Genomic DNA, 21,768 nt, shown 5'->3' with positions numbered 1-21,768 from the left:
CCTGCAGCGGGCCAAGTGGTTATTCTTGCTGATGATGTAATGGTATGTTGTCTGGGGATGCAGAGCAAGGGTAAAACTGGAGCATAAGGGGCTTCTGCACATGTTAGGAAGAGAGTGCAGTAATAACAGCGGTGTGCTACCCCCAACAACAGAGATTTAGGTGCATACATTTGTGTGCAAGGGTAAAAGATATGGAATGTAACTTGCAGACTATGGGCCGATGCCGCTGTTGCGGTGTCCTCAAGCTGTAAGCCTGACATCCACTTAGCCACCCATTGGAGTTGGGATGCAAGGCAGTAGTGCTCAAAATGAGGATCTGCAAGTCTGCCTCGGTCTGTGGGCAGGTATCATTTCTGGAAGGCTACCTTGCAGAGGGAGTTGTCCAATATGAAATTCTGCATTGCTTTTCCCAGGGATCGGAAAAAGGAAGTGATGATGTAGAGAGGGAGATTGGCAAAATAGTAAAGGAGGTGAGGGAGAGCGACTATCCTAATATGCGCTGTACGTCTGACCACCGCCAGCGGCAATGTATACACCAAAGCGTTATTTGGGCTCTCAATGAGGTAACAGCTCTTTGTAAATTGCCATCATATAAGTCCTCTTCTGTGTGGTACACCATGATGCGCAGATAAAGGAAAATGGGTGGTTGCCGGGGCATATGGGTCTGGTTGAGCCAGTTGGCAGGTGAAAGGAAACCAACAAGATTTGGGCATCTTGACCCAGGCTGGAAATATGGGCAATGCGGTCTATTGTGAGGGCGATTGATGAGCAGGGCATCAGCCTAGAGAGAGATGGAGTGAAGGGCATCACCCAGCGGGATCCTCATTCTCTGCTCACCGCATTGAGTGCAGGTTTCAGCGGCTCTATGGCCTGTGACAAAAGCAGTGGCGAAAGAGGGCAGCCCTGGCGGGTTCCCCAGTGAATCTGGATTTAATTCAATATTAGGGGGGGCAGTTTTAACCCTGACCGTTGGACAGAGGTATAGTAGCTTAACCAGCTTTAAGTAACAAAGTAATGTTAATGTTGGGGTCTTTGTGTACCTTAGAGAGGGATATCAGCAGTGATTTGGACAGGGAAGTAGAAAGGCAGGAGGCTTCCAGAGCCTGTTCGTAGAGGATGAGCAACCGAGATGCAAGAAGTGTGGTATATGCCTTGTAAAATTCAACAAGCAGGCCATCTGGGCGAGGCGCCTTGCCTGTGGCTAAAGCTTTGATCGCCTCCTGTATTTCAAATAGTGTCATTGGATCATCTAGTTCCACTTTTTGGATGGGTGTAAGAAGGGGAATCACACTGTAGAAGGCGTTTGTGTCTGGTGGAATAGCAGGGATCCTTGCTCAGTACAGCAAGGCATAGTTTTGGGTTAGTTCTTGATGTATGTCTTGTTGCGTGTAGAGTATGTCGCTGATAGCAGATTTCAGTCCAACAATTGGGTAATGGGGCTGGTCCGACCTTATTAGCTATGCCAACAGAGCGCTAGATTTGTCAGCAGTGGCATGTGTACATGCAGAGTAGGCCTCATAGTTCAGGCAAGGCAACGGCTCCAGGAGGGAGAGATGTTCATGTTGTGCTGCTAGTAGGTGGAAAGAGCTGTCAGGGTTTCGCACCGCGTCTGTCTCGTGTTGCAGGAGGGTTTGTTCTATATGAGATATATTGTTGTCAAGCTGTTGTTGGACATTCCAAGTCACCCCCAGACAATAGCCCCCGACTGCCACTTTGAGTGTGTCCCACTCAACCAGCCTTGATGTCGCTGATCTATGATTGTGCTTGAAATCTTATTTAATAGCGGCATGTAGTTAGCGCCGCTGGCTGTAAGCGCTATGACGGAACGGGAGGAGGGCCATTGTGCCATGTTAGCTGTGGCTCTGCGGGTTATGATCTGAATGGGTGCTGCCCAAGTACTCTGTATGTGTTACAGAGGACAGTAGGGATTCTGTGGCAATGAATCAATCGAGCCTAATGTGAGCTGATGTGGTGAGGAAAAGAAAATTACGCTTTTGTTTCAGCATTGCTCTGTTGAAAATGTCTACTATGTGCCAAAGTCAGTCATGGATCGCTCGCATGTTGGACGTGACCAGGGTGCTGAGTGGCGGGGGGGAGGATCTGTCAAGGTCGGTGAATAAACATGGGATTCCACCCCAATGAGAGAGTGTCGCCGACATCCGTTCAAGGAATAGGGTTGCTCTGGATTTGTAGCATATATACAACCAACAAGAATGTGTTGACCATCGAGGTTGCCCTTGACAAGGAAAAAGCGACCTTCACTATCTGCTACCACCTCCTCGGTGGACAAAGGGACCCATGACCTGATCCAGAGCAGGACTCCTTGTGCAAAGGTAGAAAAGTTAACAACATCCTTATCAGCAACTCTGAAGTTTATACGCTTCAGTTAGTGTTAAGTAAGTTTCCTGAAGCATGGCCACCTGCGTGGAACAGGGCTTGAGGTATGCATAGAGGGCCTATCAGCAAGAGTGGGTCTGAATATCCCACATGTTACAGGTTATGAAAGTAGTATGTGCCATATCGGTGGATCGTGCTAGGGCATGGAGGTAATGCCAAGTTAGGGGGAAAGAGGCACAACCATTTAATTCAAGTGGGCCAGACAAACAATGGGTTTACCTGACCAAACATATTGAAATACATATGCAAGATACAGCAGTAAAGCCTGAGACCAAGGGTTTTAATGGTGGAAGGTGCAGCGGCCAAGGGTGGTGTACCCCATGTAGTGTAGGCGTATGAGTTCCAGCCAGTGTAAGATGTGTAGGAGGGTGATTGTGTGCAGCATGTGCGTGTGTCAGATAAGCTGGTAATATAATAGGCATTGATCAATGAAAAAAGTGGAATGGCAGACAGACCGCCAACAAAAATATGCATTGTCCATTATTTAAACATAATTGGCCGCTATGAAAGTGTGATGTGCTGGTAGGGGTAGGTCAAATAATGCCATCGGCTATCTGTGGAGTGACCTCTGATGGTGCCAAGGCATCATAGTCAGCTGGCCAAACAGTGGAAGAATCATCCTCAGTCGAAGACTTCACTGCTCTTTCATTAGAGTTGGTGTCAGATCGGGCGTCGCTGATTGCTACTACAGAACGGAGGGCCCGTCTTCTTTCCTGTATAACCTGTTCCATGTTTGGGACCACCACAGGCCTGGGAGGCTGTCTCATCGCTCGCTGTTCGTCACGACCGCGTCCGCTGTCCTTTCTGTCAGTGCAAGGTTCGGCTCCAGTGGCTTGGCAGGGTGACATGAGTTGGAAGGCCTTCAGCCATCACCAAGCATCTCCTGGCAAGTTGAAAAACCATGCTTTGCAATCCATTACTTTGTTGAGCTAGGGAGTTAGGTCCTGGGACACAGGGTCAGCTGGACCATACAGTAATTTTTTTATAACATACAAATTGCCAACCCCGTACTTATTTTTTAGCTCATAAATACAAGCAACAAATCAGTCTTATTGCTGATTTCGTTAGGTATATTTTATTTGTACCCTTTACTTTTATATTAGTTCAGCATGTCTACGATTTCATGTATGAGAAAAACACACAAAACATATATCACTACACATTTACTACAAATTACACAAATATACAATACATTTATATCAAAACAACAAATACAAACTGCACATCTTTGTTTAATAGCTTATGGGCCAGCAAATATTTAGTCTTTGCAGGGTGCCTTTTTCTAGACAACATTAGCTATATACTGTATCATGGAAGGACAAAGAATCAACAAGAAGGTGAAAAATTGAACTCAAAACAATACATTAGTTGAATTCGTAATGAATACTGGAATTAATCGCCTCCTTTATGCCGACGCGTTTCGAACCCGGTATCTGAGTATACGGGTTCTCATCAGGGCTCTGTCACTTCTATCTATAACCAAGCGGGTGGCCGGTTCCCAGGTTCACTTTTTTTCTTTTAGATTTCTGTCTTGATCAGATTCTCTTTTTGTAGTTCAAGTCTTGTCATGTAAGAATGTCAAATGTAAGTCCCCGGGTCACCTGTGATTTGTGCTGGGCATAAAAGCGCTGTGTTACTTGCTTCTGTTATGGAACGGGCATTTCTCTCGAGCTAATTGGAGTCTCAGTTATGACCTTTAACTCCTCTCGGGAGCGGCGCGCATCACTGTTGACGACTGATGCATTTAACCCAGACGAGTGCCAGTGCCGGTTCGTGATTAATAGATTAAACCCGCATGAACGTTCGCTGAAAGCCCCTGCAGAAAGAGTGAGCGCGATGCGCGCCGCCCTAACGAAATCAGCAATAAGACTGATTTGTTGCTTGTATTTATAAGCTAAAAAATAAGTACGGGGTTGGCAATTTGTATGTTATAAAAAATTGCAATCCATTACAACACGTTTTCTTGCCGGGAAGATCAGCAAATATTTAAGCTTCAGTTCATGTAGATGGCATTTGACAGCTAGGAAGGAGGCCCTGTGATGTTGCACTGTTGCTGTGTATTTCAGGAAAAGCATGATGCGGGCCTTATTAACCACAATATCATCAAGTTTCCTGGTTTCTTGTAGGATGATGTCCCTGTCACCGTTATGGAGTAGGTGAACTAGCATTTGACTGGGGTTGGATCTAGGTGGAGTCTTCCTTGTGGGAACGCAATGCACACATTCTACAGAGAAGAACGGCGTGAGGGAATGAGGCAGAAGCAGGTTCCACAGCCAGTTGCCCATATAGTCAACAGGATTACATCCTTTGATGCTTTCCAGGAGGCCCACAATATGCATGTTGTTTCTGCGTGAGCATCCCTACGTGTCATCAGCCCTGGCCTTCAGGGTGTGGACAAAATCTGTCTGTAGCTGGACTTAGGATACCAGTGCTTTGAATGCCAACTGGAGTTCAGCAATGTTTTGCTCTGCCGTGCACACTTTGTCTGCTAGTGTACGATGATCAGTGTGTAACAGATTAAGCTCCATTGCTATGCTGTCGATCTTGCTCTCAAGGTAGACACAAGTGTTCACAGTTTTGTGCGAGTCCTCTCCGCTGCATCCATTACCACATTCAACAGAGGTAGTTTTCTGCCTGCTCCGCCTGTCTATGTCCCCAGTTGGGTCTGGAGGCCGCACTAGTGGGGGCTGAGCACCATCAACGCTCTTGAATGCTTCAGTTCAGGGCCGCTGACTGTTGTGTAGCAGCTGGTTCTATGTGCCTGCAATGGTCACTGACTGATGCGATGGGCCGAATCGGGGAGGGGCATCATACACAACACGGCCGGGTGCCGGCCCCAGATCCACCCGCCAGGCCAGCCGTGTTTTCCACCACCCCTCCGGCTCTCAGGGAAGCAGCATCTGGGTGGCTGCACTGAGAGAGCAGAGCTTTTCACTCATTTCTAGAGGGGAGGGCTCAGGTCAGCCCAGCCTATCAGGCAGTGGCAGCAGTGACCGGGCCCCAACTTGGTCCCTTGTGCACCTCAATGCACACACCGGATGACCAGGTGCTCCGTCCTCAGTCGCCTGATCTCAGCCGAGGCCCTCCACTCCACTTGCAGTTATCTCAGAGTGGCACAGCTGCTGGGTCTCAGTACGCTAACAGGCCCGTACCGCCAGCAGCAAGCTAGCTTCGGCTCAGCAATAGTCACTAGGGGGGTTCACAGCTGGCCTTCCAGCAAACAACCTTTACCATTGGTTGACAGTCATTGGTAGATGCACGATCAAGGCTCGGCAGGTGTCCAGGATATGGCTGGAAGCAGGATTACTCTGGATAACCCAAATTTACCCAGCAGAGTTACCTACTGCACATCTGCCATCTTGATGTCGCTCCAAAGACTTGCTTATGATAAGAGGCTGCTTAGTCACACTCGTTTGTTATTTCAGGAATGGGATGTACCAGTTAAAGGTCTTGTAGACTTTGATGGCCTGTTGTGTCGTAAATGCCGAAAACCTTGGAGAGGATAAGCATTGTAATTCTTTTGAATGAAGGGCATGAGTTGCATGACAGGAGTGTTAAAAGGCACATTAGGGACAAAATCAAAATTGAGTATGGCCAAGAACAATTACAAGGATCAATTACAATGAAAGGTTCCAGACGGAGTAAAAGGAGGTTGGTAACATGTTACAGTGGAACAGATTTCTTGAATGCTGGAATTTTGCAATTTGCTGTTTTATGTAGTTTGGCCTGGCTTTTGAATTTGTTTGTTACAGTGTGTGCGAAGTACATGCAAGGTCCCCAAGATGGTTGTGACATTTTGCCTCCAAACCTACTCTGATTTAGATGATCAAAAAGGGAAATGTCTGAAGCCAGGTTTCCAGTACATTGTGGTTTTTGTTTTTTTATCCTAAACAGCAAGGGTTAGAAGTCAGTGCACAGGATATTCACAAAAGCATTGCAACTGAAGGGCCTGGCTTAAAGACATTCATGTTCATGCTGTGTCCTTCGGTAAGGGTAGAGGTAGAAATGTGTTGAGTGGTTTTTAGAGAGTGCATTGGAGGTCAAGGGACAGTCAAGTCAAGTCTTCCATATTTTCATCTTGGTTGGAATGTATGCTGTGTCCAAGTTACATTGCCGAAAACGTTGCCTCTTTTTGAAGGACCGATGAGATGGCTCATTGATTTAATATGTCTGCTACAGAATATTATGTTAACCTGAAAAACACAAACTAGAAACTTGCCATGAAGGTCTAAGCACTCTTTCAAATGTTTGCATGCAAGAAATAGGTTTTAACGCTCTGCACAACTACTACAACTTAAAAGTGGATGGCCCTTCAAGAGGAAAACTGAGGTGTGGCTTTACTAACCACGTCTTTTGAAGGATTACAGTATAACCATTTAAACTTTATGCAATCTTTCTAAATTGGTGTTATTGTTCCTTTTCATCTCTCCATAGAGACCAGGATGAGGGAAGTTGCTCTGCTCAATTGGCCAGGTATAGTCCCATGTGTGAGAAGAGCACCTTGTAAATTTCTGGATGCCTGCTCTGAGGAACAGTGTGAAATCCTTGCTACACTGTGCTGTGTATGGTTGTGATACTGGCTGATAGGAACAGAGACAGTTCCTTGCTGCATTGTGTTGTGTGTCACATTGGATTAGAGGAACAGTGGCACCTACTCACTGCAATTTGTTGTGTGAGATACCTCAGAAGAACAGTCACAAATCCTAGTATGCAACATAGTAAGTGCGTCTATGCCTGGATCAGAGGAACAGTGCCAACTTCTTGCAGCAGTGTTGTAAGATGCCAAAAACCTTTGCCATTATAAGAAATATAATTATTCCTCATGAGGGATATTAGTTGCATGATAGCAGCGCTGAAAGGCATTTTGTGACACAATCAAAATCGAGTGGTGCCAAGGGCACTATCCATGGTAATCTGATCCCTGAATTCCAGGGGATACTGCCCTTTTCATGGATTTTGCCCTTGAAAGAGATTTGTAATGATGAATTTCCATTATTTTAAAGAACAGGGTTACTTGCCTTTCCTTGAATGCGATGGAGTAAATGCTGGTTGAGAAGTTGTTTATGAAACTGATGTACAGCACATCATGATTTGGAAGCAGTCTATCCCAACATGGGTTCAGTAGGAGTCTGAGTCTGGTTAAAGTGAAGTGATTTAAATCATATTTTCTAAATGTTTGGACAAATTTGATCCCAGACGCAATAGCTGGTTTGGTAAATTAGTTGATAGTTTGAGAAGTAAATATCTTTCAAAAATGCCTTCATGAATAAAACTGTGAATCTGTTTGATCATTTTACAATTAGCGGATCCGGAGGGAGTAAGAGGAAGTTGCTCACACCTTAAAGTGTAACACATTTCGTGACTGTTGGTATTTTGCATTTGCTGTGCAATGTAGTTTGGCCTGGGTTTTGAATTTGTTTGTTACAGTGTGTGAAGCACATGAAAGGTCTCCAAGATGGGTACGACTTTTTGTCTTCAAACTTATTCTAATTTAGATGATCATAAAGGGAAATGTCTGTAGCCAGGTTCCCAGTAATAGATGTGTTTTTTTTTACCCTAAACAGCAAAGGTCAAAAGTCAGTGCAGAGGATTTTCTTGCAGGCGAAGACCCTACTTTAAGATATCCATGTCCATGCTGTGTCCTTTAGTATGGGTGGAGGTAGAAATGTGTTCAGCAATTTTTGGAGAGTGTATTGGAGGTCAGTAGATAGAGGATTCAAGTCTTCTATTGGTCATCCTAGTTCGGATGAATGGTTTGTCTAAGTTAACTTGAGGAAAACATTGCCTCCTTTTGCAGGGCCGATCAGATACCTCAAAGATTTAATGCGTCTGCTACAGAATAATATATTAACCTTAAAAATACAAACTAGAATCTTGCCACGTAGAACTGAGCATTCTTTCATTTTGTACGTAAAAGAATTGGGTTTTAAAGCTCTGCTAAACTGCTTGCAATATTAAAAGTGGATGGCCCTTCGAGAGGAAAACTGAGGTCTAGCTTTACTGGCCAAGTCTTTTGAAGGATTACAATATGTACATTTCAACCTTATGCAATCTTTCTAAATTGGTGATATTGTTCCTTTTCATCTCTCCATAGAGACCAGGATGAGGGAAGTTGCCATGCTCAATTGGCCAGGTATAGTCCCATGTGTGAGAAGAGCACCTTGTACATTTCTGGATGCCTGCTCTGAGGAACAGTGTGAAATCCTTGCTACACTGTGCTGTGTATGGTTGTGATACTGGCTGATAGTAACAGACAGCTCCTTGCTGCATTGTGTTGTGTGTCATATTGGACTAGAGGAACAGTGGGAGCTACTCGCTGCAATTTGTTGTGTGAGATACCATCTCAGAAGAACAGTCACAAATCCAAGTATGCAACATAGTAAGTGCGTCTATGCCTGGATCAGAGGAACAGTGCCAACTTCTTGCAGCAGTGTTGGAAGATGCCAAAAACCTTGGCCATTATAAGAAATGTAATTATTCCTCATGAGGGATATTACTTGCATGATAGCAGCGCTGAAAGGCATTTTTGTGACACAATCAAAATCGAGTGGTGCCAAGGGCACTGTCCATGGTAATCTGATCCCTGAATTCCAGGGGATACTGCCCTTCTCATGGATTTTGCCCTTGAAAGAGAGATTTGTAATGATGAATTTCCATTATTTTAAAGAACAGGGTTACTTGCCTTTCCTTGAATGCGATGGAGTAAATGCTGGTTGAGAAGTTGTTTATGAAACTGATGTACAGCACATCATGATTTGGAAGCAGTCTATCCCAACATGGGTTCAGTAGGAGTCTGAGTCTGGTTAAAGTGAAGTGATTTAAATCATATTTTCTAAATGTTTGGACAAATTTGATCCCAGACGCAATAGCTGGTATGGTAAATTAGTTGATAGTTTGAGAAGTAAATATCTTTCAAAAATGCCTTCATGAATAAAACTGTGAATCTGTTTGATCATTTTACAATTAGCGGATCCGGAGGGAGTAAGAGGAAGTTGCTCACACCTTAAAGTGTAACACATTTCGTGACTGTTGGTATTTTGTATTTGCTGTGCAATGTAGTTTGGCCTGGGTTTTGAATTTGTTTGTTACAGTGTGTGAAGTACATGAAAGGTCTCCAAGATGGGTACGACTTTTTGTCTTCAAACTTATTCTAATTTAGATGATCAGAAAGGGAAATGTCTGTAGCCAGGTTCCCAGTAATTGATGTGTTTTTTTTACGCTAAACAGCAAGGGTCAAAAGTCAGTGCAGAGGATTTTCTTGCAGGCGAAGACCCTACTTTAAGATATCCATGTCCATGCTGTGTCCTTTAATATGGGTGGAGGTAGAAATGTGTTCAGCAATTTTTGGAGAGTGTATTGGAGGTCAGTGGACAGAGGATTCGAGTTTTCCATTAGTCATCCTAGTTCGGATGAATGGTTTGTCCAAGTTAACTTGAGGAAAACATTGCATCCTTTTGCAGGGTCGATCAGATAGCTCAAAGATTTAATGCATCTGCTACAGAATAATATGTTACCCTTAAAAACACAACCTAGAATCTTGCCACGTAGAACTGAGCACTCTTTCATTTTGTACGTAAAAGAATTGGGTTTTAACGCTCTGCCAAACTGCTTGCAATATTAAAAGTGGATGGCCCTTCGAGAGGAAAACTGAGGTCTAGCTTTACTGGCCAAGTCTTTTGAAGGATTACAATATGTACATTTCAACCTTATGCAATCTTTCTAAATTTGTGTCATTGTTCCTTTTCATCTCTCCATAGAGACCAGGATGAGAGAAATTGCTGTGCTCAATTGGCCAGGTATAGTCCCATGTGTGAGAAGAGCACCCTGTTAATTTGTGGATGCCTGCTCTGAGGAACAGTTTAACATCCTTGCTGCTCTGTGCTGTGTATGGTTGTGACACTGGCTGATAGGAACGGAGACAGTTCCTTGCTGAATTGTGTTGTGTGTCATATTGCTTTACTGGTCAAGTCGTTTGAAGGATTACAGCATGAACAGTTAAACCTTATGCAATCTTTCTAAATTGGTGTTCTTACTTTTCATCTCTCTGTAGAGACCAGAATCTGAGAAGCATCATTTCCCGAGGCATCAGGTATTGTCCCATGTGTGAGAAGCTATCTCTGAGGAGCAATTTGAAATACTTGATGCACTGTGCTATGTTTGGTTGTGATACTGGGTGGTAGGAACAGAGACAGCTCTTTGCTGCATTGTGCTGTGTGTCATACTGGCATAGAGGAACAGAGAGAGCCCCCTGCTGCATGGTGCTACATGTCATAGTGGCTCAGAGGAACAGAAGCAGCTGCTTGCTGCAATTTGTTTTGTGTGATACCCACTCAGAAGTGCATAGACAAATCCTAGTATGTATTATAGTAATTGGGTCAATGCCTGGATCAGAGGAGCTGTGCCAACTCCTTGCAGCAGTGGGTTCTCTGTAATACTAGCTGAGAAGACCACCAGCAGCTCATTGCTGCCCACCCAATGTTGTGAGTGATGCTTGCTCAGAGCAACAAAAACAATTCCTTTGATACACAGAGTTGTGTGAGAAACTGACCAGCGGCGGCTGCTGTCAATCCAAGGTGGGGGGCGGGGCCGAAAAATAGTAATAATAAAAATTAAAACGTACCTTTTTCTGTCAGTTACCATGATCTTCTGCTCCTTCTCTGTGCCTCGCTGCTCCTCCGCTCCCATCCAGACACTGCAATCCCTAGGAGCACAGGCTCCAGCACCTCACCCAATGCCAGCGCTTCTCTCATGCTATTACTCCCAGCATGGGCGGAGAGGTGCAGGCCAGTTATATGCTTCAGCAGGGGATAGGAGCTTGGGTCCCTGAGCACTAGGATATCTCCAGGAACAGCCTGGGGATATCCAATTGCGTGTGTTGATTTGGCCAATCATGGACAGCCACCCAAACCGACATACGCACATTCAGTGCATACCACTCCTCGTTCACCTGCTTTGTGGCACTGCGGTTTTGGCCTGCCACAGCCTAGACTTGGCAGACTGGAATTAAAAATAAAATGGCAATAAAATAGCTTTATTGTCATTTTCTTCTGTCTGCTTCATTTCAGCAGTAGGGTGACGCTCCTCCACAATAGCGGAGGAGACACCCCTGATAGTGTCTCAGATTAACTGTGCTAGCTCCTTGCAGCACTGTGTTGTGTGTGATGCCATCTTCAATGAACAGAAACAGCTCAGATAAACTGTAATAGCTGCTTGCTGCACTGTGTTGTGTGTAATGCGGGCTTAGATGAACAGTGACATCTCAGTGTTGTGTGTGATGCTGGCTCAGATGAACATCGACAGCTCCGTGGCCCAATTATGTGTGTCTGATTTGGCTCAGAGGAGCAGTGACAGCTCTTTACCACAGTTTGTTGTGTATGATAACTATTCAAAAAAAGATAACAGCACCATACTGGACTGTATACAGTGTTCACCTGATACAGTGCCTAATTTGTAAAATAATAAGAACCAGTGTCCAAGCACTTCTCAGATGCCCATGGCCAACATTATTAAATGTCAGCATTCAGAGTGAGAAGGCTGTGAAGTCCTAAATCCACCACAGGTCTCTTAAATCCAATGCCAGACACCCCCTGCCCCTTTATCTCACTCTTGCAGCTTCCTGCTCTGCTTTCTCCCTTTGGTGACTGTTTTTCAGTCTTTGTTTCTATGTGTTTTCCCCTTTCCTACTCTCTGGAAATATTTGATGTGGAAAAATAGGTGGTGGTCTCCAAAAATACCAATGAGACTCTGCCAGAAACCACCAGCTGATTTTAAGCGTTAGTTTGATACTGGTGTAGAGGAACAGTACCAGTTTATGCTGCACTGTTGATAGATACTGGCTGCGCTGTGTTGTGTATGGGTGTTTTTCCTCAAAGGAACTTATTTCCCTATGATGTGCAAGGGTTTTTGAGGGTCTGTAGAACAGTGGCAGCCCATGTCTGCACTATACTGTTTGATGGTATGATCCTAGCATAGACAGCCACACACACTTCACATTGTACTGTGCTGTTTGTGGGTGTGATATGGACACAGAGCAATAGTAGCAACTCTTTGCTGCACTGTACTATTTGATTGCATGACTCATGGTGTGAAGACCCATGCAATACTCTGCTTTTGAGTAAGATGCTGGCTCAGAGAGACACAGACACCTTCTGTGTTAAGTATGGGAGTAATATCTGCTGAGAGGGGTGGTGACTGCTTCTCCATGCACTGCTGGGTGTACATGATGCTGGTTCAGAAAAAGAGTGCCAGCGCCCTGCTACACTGTAGTGTGTGTGTGTGGGTGGTATGCAATATGGATGAACACGGTGAACCAAAGTAAAGTAAGCCATCATCGCTTGAGGGTTATAGCCAGAGTCTAAGTGAGCGAAGGAGTGAGTGGGGGTAGAGGGGCTCACAAACTGCACAATAATATAAGAATTGCATTTTTGAATGCCGATTTACATCACAGTAGCTGGTAGCTGGAGCTTAGTAGACTGCAATCCCTCTTTACACCCCCCTTTTCACCCTAGTTCAAATTGAAGTGTTCATCACCCTCTCAGAATAGTACTCTGTTACCTACCACGGCTGAAAACATGAACTTGAGGCCTTTTGTTAGGCCTGCCGCTTTACCACCGGAACACATGAAGGTCTCCTCCCTGCACACCGCCCTAATCTTCTGCCTGTAAAGAGACTGGCTGATTCAGAACATTGGTCTCTTGGTCTTTTTCTTATGCTAGAGATCAGTGGTGCAGGATGTGACTACCAAAGTTAAGGGAAAATCACAATGTGTTTTTGTCTTTGAGCTACGTTATAGCCAATGCAGGAGAATGAAGAAATGCTGTTTGCCTCTTTCTCTCATAGACATCTGATATATACACTTACAGTTAATGGAGAATGTCCATGTACTCCATTCTTCCTCAGAAATCTCTAATGTGCAACAAAGGTCAAGGGAGAATAAAGTTTACTTAGTAATAGAACTTGATAAAGTGCACTAAATGTCAATGGGGAATTCATAATCTTGCTTTCACCTATAGAAGGCAATGTACGTGAATCTATAACTGTGCACGAGAGATCGATAGCCAGGCAATACACCTTTTTAGGGACTCTCTTGGGCACCCAATTTAATAATCTAAGGCATAGCAGTGGCACTGGTGCTGCAAGATTATATTTTCTAACTGGGGAAAATCAAAAAGAAATTTTAAGGTGTACACTGAAGCAACAAATTAGAGACAGCCAAGCATTTCAGATCAAGCCACTTTCTTATACAATGAACCACGGTGTTGGGTTGGTTTGTCCAGGTAATATGTCAATTAGGGGTCTCTCCCCGTGTCCCTAACATATTAAAATTTCTCCAGCTGTTGTCTTTTTTTCAAAAGCTTATCTCCTCCTTTAGGGTTTGATTCACCGCCTTTTCTTTCACAAGTCGGTTTTGCTTATTACTACTGAAGAGCAAAAAAAGAATATATGAAATCCTACTCATAGTAGGATTGTTTTTTAATCTACTGCAGTTTTGCAATTCCATTATAAAAAGTAGATGCCTCTGAGATTGAGTTTCACATCTTAAACACTCAAAAACACTAGAATGATAAAATTGTGAAGACGACGATTGCTTATCACCTCTTCATCTGTAAATCCCAGCATTAATAAAAAGGCATCAAAGGGCAATTCAACACCAGTCACATTGCTAATCTTCAAAAAGGTCTCTTTTCAAAATCCTTTTGTGGTGAAATGTTCAAATTATTACCGACCAACGATTTGCCATGTTTTTAGCGTGGAATACACCAACATTTCAATTTGAGTAGCATAATGTTCTGTCTAACCAGGACGTAGAATAACAATAGAGATAGTAATATAGCTTTTTTCTTCAAATTAAACTGAGGCACTAAATAATGCATGCTTGTGCATGATGACTCCCAAAGTCATCTCAGACAGTTTCACCAACACAATTTCAAGTCTCAAGTGGTATATCAAAGAATGTTTGTTTAGTGGCATCATGTTTACATAAAGCTGAGAGTTATCAGTGTCTTGGGAATTTTCCACTTCCTTTCCCAAAAATCTACGGATTTATAGATAGATGGACATATCTGTAACGGCATGAAGAACGTAATGACTAGTGCATTGTTAAACTCATGATTCATTTGAAATTATTATTACAGGCTATGCTTGCAAATTTGTGTTTTTTCGTTGATTTATTTCAGAGCTCCTTGAGAAAGGGCTCTCGTGCCCGAAATGCATCGGAGCAGTTTACCACATAATTGAATGTGATGGAAATGAAACATGTATAATCAAAAATTAAAAAGGAAAATTAAAAGCATAAGAAAGCAACTACAACACAAAGGAGTCTGTCTTTTTTGACGAACCAAATGAGAGTGCCCACATATAGGGACGCGTCCATATGCACATGTTCGCGCTTTAGAGTATCAATGTCGGCGTAAATGGTCGGTTACGCCACCTATTGGAGCACCCGCAATCAAATCAAAACAGCTAAACTACAAACAAAAATCAATCAAATCAACCTACGCTGTGCACCGCGCCTGTCTTGCTTTATTATCATATCTGTAATGTGGCACGCTGTGCTTCATGTCGCTGACTAATAATTTTTACACCACGTCCAGCTCAAAAAATAGCTTCAAAATGCTTTATGCAATTATTATTTGTAGGAGGGGATGATAAATACTGCTCCCCCAAGGGATTTGGTGGAATTCTGTCCACTCCGTGATACACTAGTACTGCGGAGTTCTGTCCAAATTCCGCCAACCGCAGCGTGGTGGAGTTTTTTCTGTGCACAGCTCTCCAACGGTAAGTGGGCAAGCACGATTAAAAATTGATGTCCCGTGGTCCAATTTTCGAGTGCTAAGAGGACACCCAGCAATATTTTCCCAACGTGGGCGGTCACAGTCGGTCGCTGCCATTCACAATGAGAAACTTCGACTAGAAAATCTACTTGAGCGGCAGCCAATTTGAGAAGCAACACCTCTGGCATGACGAGTGGTGCTGTTCACGCTTATTGTTCCACTCGGGACAGCTCCTGATGCTAGAAATCAGCGTGGCCTGCTTATTTGCACTCATTCGAGGAACTTCCTCAAATCTCACAGAGTTTTCATGTAACTCGTGGAATTCCAGGGCGAGAAACTCTATGAGTTCTACCCGCATCTAGCTATTTGTAGTAATTAAGTATGGGTTGTACATGCTTTGCTTAGTTTTTAACCTAAAAAGTGCAGCAGCAATCATAACTGTGCACGAGAGATCGATAGACAAGCAATACACCCTTTTAGGGACTCTCTCGGGCACCCAATTTAATAATCTAAGGCATAGCAGTGGCACTAGTGCTGCAAGATTATATTTTCTGTGTGGCTGTTTTTGGGGTTTTAGGAACTGCAGTTTATCCTTTAACATAAGAAGTAATGATGGATTATTCAGACCTATGATCATTTGCTCTGGAAGAGAGGGTACAACGCCAAGCTTGGCTTCTAGGGTTTGTCCGTCGGGTAAGGATATGGGGAGTATTACTAGGGGAACAACACGGATGTCACCATACACACACCTAATCGGTACGGTTTCTCCTGTCAGTTTTGTTTTAGGCAAGAGCACTGAGTGTTGGACCACAGACTGACGACAACTAGAATCGAACAGGGCAACTGTTTTCCCTGTATGGTTACACTTACGTGAAAACTATGTTCAAATTCTGCTGTGTACAGTACAGAGCTTGGAATACAACCAATATCCATAGGTTCTTCATGACTTTTTTTTGCGTGCAATTCCTGGCAATATGACCCCACTCAAGTCATAAATAAGCCAAAAAATGAAGAACTCACAACAGGAGAAGAACGCTACAGTGATATGTAGTAAGATCCAACCACGTATATCTGGATAGCCATCAACTTCTCATTGTGATCAGTATTATCATTTGGTCAACCAGCTAAAGAAGTGGTATGTCTCTTGATCATAGAGAACACCATTCCCATGGTAATGGGCTGGATCTTACCCACATTCACTTTGAAAGACACAATGAACAACTAAGTAGTTGACCACCGAAAGAATAAAGTGTAGTGCAGAACACAAAAATATGTGGTGAGTTAAAATAGGGTGATGTGGCCCAAAATAGAGAACATTTTATTTAGATGTAGACACATCCCCTAATTAAAAACAGAACAGTGCAAAAGTCAGTTTAAACAAATAGCTGCCAGAAAAGGGCCAATATGTTTCAGCCAATCGGGCAGGTAATCCCTAAGCTTTCTTCAGGGCCTCTGCTCTCAAAAATTGCTACTGCATACGCATGTGATGATCCTACCCAGTGAAAATATGGTGCTAATCAAAAACGTGAGACAAAATACTTGCTGTTAATCATAAATGAAATAACGCAGAAGAGGTTGAAATGAATACAACCTGTAGTATACTAATCCTGCGCATCAAGGAATGCAGATTGCATCTACAACAAATGAAATAAAATTAGGTTAAGTAAATAGATCATGAACGTTCTTTTCCTTGCTAGGTTCAAAAAGTGGAATATATATAAATGTTAAAAACTTTTGAGTTCTCACCCAGCTTGACCGGGGACTGGCCCTCACCTCACCTGGACCATGCTCAGGATCCTAGAGGCCCGCTCTGTAAAAGGTAAGGGTCTTTGTGTGGCTTAGAGAAGGGTATCGGCAGCGATTTGCTCAGGGTAGTGGGAAGGCAAGAGGCTTCCGTAGGCTGTTCGTAGAGGGTGAGCAACTGAGATGCAAGAAGTGCAGTATATGCCTTGTAAAATTCAAAAGGCAGGTGCCTGGTGACTGGCCCTCACCTCACCTGGACCATGCTCAGGATCCTAGAGGCCCGCTCTGTAAAAGGTAAGGGTCTTTGTGTGGCTTAGAGAAGGGTATCGGCAGCGATTTGCTCAGGGTAGTGGGAAGGCAAGAGGCTTCCGTAGGCTGTTCGTAGAGGGTGAGCAACTGAGATGCAAGAAGTGCAGTATATGCCTTGTAAAATTCAAAAGGCAGGTGCCTGGTCTCTGGCTAAAGCTTTGATCGCCTCCTGTATTTCAAAAATTGTAAGTAGATCATCTAGTTTTATGTTTTGGATGGGTGTAAGACAGAGCAGGAGAATCACGCTGAAGAAGGCATAGTGTTGGGTTAGTTCTTGGTGTATGTCTTGTTGCGTGTAGAGTATGTCGCCGGTAGCGGATTTCAGTGCCACAATGGGGTGTCGGGCTGGTCCGACCTTATTAGCCATATCAACAGCATGCTAGATTTGTCAGCAGTGACATGTGTATGACAGATTGGACCTCGTAGTACATGCAATGCAACCACTCCAGGAGGGAGACATGTTCATGTTGTGATGCTAGCAGGCAGCAAGAGCTGCCAGTGTTTCATACTACGTCTGTCTCGTTTTGCCGGAGGGTTCGTTCTATGTGAGATATATCTGCGTCAAGCTATTGTTGGACACTCCAAGTCCCCCCAGACAGTGGCACCTGCCTGTGACTTTGAATGTGTCCCACTCAACCAGCCTTGATGTTGCTGACCCATGATTGTGCTTTAACTCCTTGACCGTGGCGCAAATTCCGCCGTGGTGCTGGGGAATTAATGAGTGGGCGTGTTTTGGATGGCCCCTGGCCTTACAACGCACACGCCCACTGTGACGTCGGACGGCCGGGGGCCGTCCGACGCACGTAACGGGTTAAATATTCTTTAATAGCGGCACGTAGTCAGGTGTGGAATGGGGGGGGGTCATCAACCGCCACTGGCTGTAAGCGCCATGACGGAACGGGAGGAGGGCGATTGTCTCATGTAAGCTGTAGTCTCTGCGGGTTATAATCTGAATGGGTGCGGTCCAAGTAGTCTGTATGTCTTACAGAGGTCAGTAGGGATTCTGTGCCAATTAATCAATCAGGCCTAACGTGGAGGTGATGCAGAGAGGGGAAAAAAGTACACGTTTCAGCATTGCTCTGTTGCCAAATGCCTACTATGTGCCATTTCTGAAGTCAGTCGCTTAACGCTTACATGTTGGAAGTGGCCGGGGTGCTGAGTAGTGGAGGGGAGGATCTTTCATAAACAGTGTGAAGTCCACACCTAATAATTGTGGGATTCCACCCCAGCAAGAGAGTGTTGCTGACAGCCGCTCGAGGAACAGGGATTGCTCTGTGTTAGGAGTATATATGCTACCAATAAGAATGTGTTTACCATCGATGCTGCCCTTGACAACGACGTAGCAGCCTTCACTACCTGCTACAATGTCCTCAGTGGAGAAGGGGATGCCAGCAACACTGAAGTTTATACGCTTCAGTTAGTATTATGTGAGTGTCCTGAAGCTGCGCTTGAGATACGGATAGAGGGCATACCGGCGAAAGTGGGTATGAAGGTAGTATGAAGCACAGGGTCAAGAATGATTTTCATATACCTTGGTCTGAACTGGGGTGGCGAAGTGGGCTAAAGAATGATGATGGATTCAACCCAGATCTGTAACTGGGGTGAGTGTCTGAAAAGTGTCATCGCTCCGTCCATCATCTTCTTGTGTTTTCTATGAAAGTAGTATGTGTCATATCGGAAGTTTGAGTACAGGGGGAGGGTTGCTGTCTTGAATGTTGCTAGGGACCAAGCTTGTGATTGCGGTGAAGAATCACAGTGGCAAGTGCTGGGGTGGACTTTGATAGGGCATGGAGGTAATGCCAATTGGGGGGAAAATGAGGTACAACCATTTAATTCTAGTGGATCAGACAAACAATAGGTTTACCTGCCCAAACTTATTGAAAAACGTTTGCAGGCTACATCAGTAAAGCAAAACCAAAATGGATGATGGAACAAGTGCTAAACATTGCAAGCACTCACCCCCAGTCAACTGATCTGGTTTTAAACCATCATCATTCTTTAGCTCACTGCGCCACCCCAGTTCAGACATGGCCATAGGCAAATCAGTCTGACCCTGTGCCTCATGGGAACAGTCCAGCCCGAACTGCCAAGCCATGTCTTCCCTGAACCAGAAACAAGCATCCTGGGACCGGTTTCTGGCTAATAAGCCATCATCAGACAGGCTAGCTTGAATCCAGTGGCAAAGTGAGCAAGGGACCCACATCTGGGCATTCCCTGCATGAGCGGCTCTACGCATCTTAAGCCCTGGCCTTAAGGGTATTGACAAAATCCATCAGCAACTGGACTTAGAATACCAGTTCCTTGAATGCCAACTGGAGTTCAGCAATGGTTCACTCGCCGTGCGCACTTTGTCTTCTGGTTTACGATGATCAGCGTGCAGCAGATTAAGGTCCATTGCTATGCTGTTGATCTTGCTCTCTAAGGTGGCGCAAATGTTCGTAATGTTGTGCAGGTCCTCTCCACTGCATGCAGTACCACCTCCAACTTCTCTTGTAGTGACAAGGGGTGATCACAGGCACCTACAGTCTCGGTCTGGCCGACCATGGGTGTTGCCAGACATCTTCGCGGGTGGGGTGATGGCGCTCGATCGGAGGTGGCTTATCATGAGGGGATGTCCCCCTGGATCCAGTGCACACTCAAGGGATAGAAAGCACATGGGATGGGCCTGCTTGGTAGTGTTTTGGAATTCCCCAAAGTGCTGCAGCACGTGCAGCCGAGGCATCCTCTCCAGGCGGAGGTGGCCCCAACTCACTGAGGGCCTCCTTGGAGCGTGCCACAGTCACCGGCACAGATCGGGCACTTGTGCCACTGCATTTTGGCTTGGAGCACAGTGAGTTGATTGGCAAGTCAGGTTAGCCACTTCAGTCAAGCGAGCTTTGTAAAATGTCCCCACTCTGCAGTGAAGTGCTCACTTGCAGCTATTAACCTTTGGCTTGGGCAAGCAGGCAGAGTACCTGGTTAGGGCAAGAGGGTCAGTGAGGTCGTTGTATCAGTGTTCCCCCCAACATTCAGGGCCCAGTTTGGCACATGGGCCAGTTGCATGAGCCTAAAGGGTGCATGTATCTACCACAAGTGGATGATGCAGCTGCAGCTTCCCATGCTATGTGGGGAAGGCAACAGCGGTAGGTTTCTGGCAGCTCCACCTTTCTGGGTACCCAGTGGGGTATGGAGGCTGCACTGGGGGGGCTGTACACCATCAGCACTCTTGGATGCTTCAGTACAGGGCCGCTGACCGTTCCGCAGCAGCAGGTTCCATGCAACCGCAATGGTTGTTGATGCGAGGGCCAAAGGGGGGAGGGGCATCATACATGCCACGGAGGGGAGCTGGCCCCAGCTCCAACCACCAGGCCAGATGTGTTGTCCTCCACTCCTCCGGCTCCCATGGAAGCAGCATCTGGGCAGCAGCACCGACAGAGCAGAGCTTTTTACTCAATAGCAGAGGGGAGGGCCCAGGTCAGCGCAGCCCATCAGCCAGTGGTAGCAACATAGTCGCAGCTAAGCCAGCGGCACGCCAGCAGGGACCGGGACCGGGACCCAACTCGATTCCTCATGCCCCTCAATGCTCACACCGGATGACCATGTGCTCCATTTTCAGTCGCCTGATCTCAGCAGTGGTGCCCCATTCCACTTGCAGTTACCTCAGAGATGGCAGCGAAGCAGCTGCTGGATTGAAGTACACCAGCAGGCCAGTACCGCCAGCTGCAAGCCGGCTTTGTGCAGGAACAGTCACTAGGGGGGTTCAGAGGTGGCCTCCCTGCAGGATATGGATGGAAGCAGGAATACTTTGTGTACCCCAGATTTACCCAGCAGAGCTACCTTTACAATGAAAGAAGGACATTCGCATTTTAAAGTGAAACAGATTTCTTGACTGCTGGTATTTTCCATTTGCTGTTCGATGTGGTTTGACCTCTCTTTTGAATTTGTTTGTTACAGTATGTGTGAACTAGAAGCAAGGTCTCCAAGATGGTTGTGACTTTTTGTCTCCAAACCTATTCTCATATTGGTTGTCAGAAAGGAAAATGTCTGAAGCCAGATTCCCAGTAATTGGTGGCTTTTGCTTTTTTATATTAAACAGCAAGGGTCAGAGGTCAGTACACAGAAATTTCACAAAAGCATTGTAGGTGAAGGGCTCGGCTTTAAAACCTCCATGCTGTGTCCTTTGGTAAGGGTGGAGGTGGAAATGTGTTGAGTTATTTTTGGAGATTGCATTGGAGATCAATGGACAGTCAAGTCAAGACTTCCAATGGATCATCCTAGTTGAGATGTATGCTTTGTCCAAGTTAAACAGAGGAAAACGTTGCCTCTTTTTGAAGGACCGATCAGATAGCTCAAAGATGTAATGTGTCTGCTACAGAATATTATGGTAACCTAACAAACATAAACTAAAATCTTGCCATGAAGGTCTAAACACTCTTTCAAATGTTTGTATACAGGCAAAGGATTTTAACGCTCTGCACAACTGCTTGCAATATTAAAAGTAGATGGCCCTTCAAGAGGAAAACAGAGGTCTAGCTTTACTGGTCAAATCCTTTGAAGGATTGCGATA

At 45.0% G+C, this 21,768-nt stretch overlaps 1 protein-coding gene across 1 annotated transcript in view; it reads left to right on the top strand.

Moving 5' to 3' along the window:
- LOC144765671 (uncharacterized) overlaps positions 1–6,904 on the top strand; it is a 164,693-nt gene extending 157,789 nt beyond the window's left edge. The window contains exon 11 of the mRNA XM_078650333.1: positions 6,832–6,904. Within this exon, the coding sequence (XP_078506459.1) occupies positions 6,832–6,904 (73 nt within the window). The remainder of the gene's footprint in view (positions 1–6,831) is intronic.
- Positions 6,905–21,768: the final 14,864 nt, after the last annotated feature.

Source organism: Lissotriton helveticus, chromosome 1_1 (assembly GCF_964261635.1).
Source record: "Lissotriton helveticus chromosome 1_1, aLisHel1.1, whole genome shotgun sequence".
Classification (NCBI taxonomy): Eukaryota; Metazoa; Chordata; class Amphibia; order Caudata; family Salamandridae; genus Lissotriton; species Lissotriton helveticus.
The sequence above is the reverse complement of the archived record's forward strand: the minus strand, read 5'-3'. Positions and strand labels throughout refer to the sequence as shown.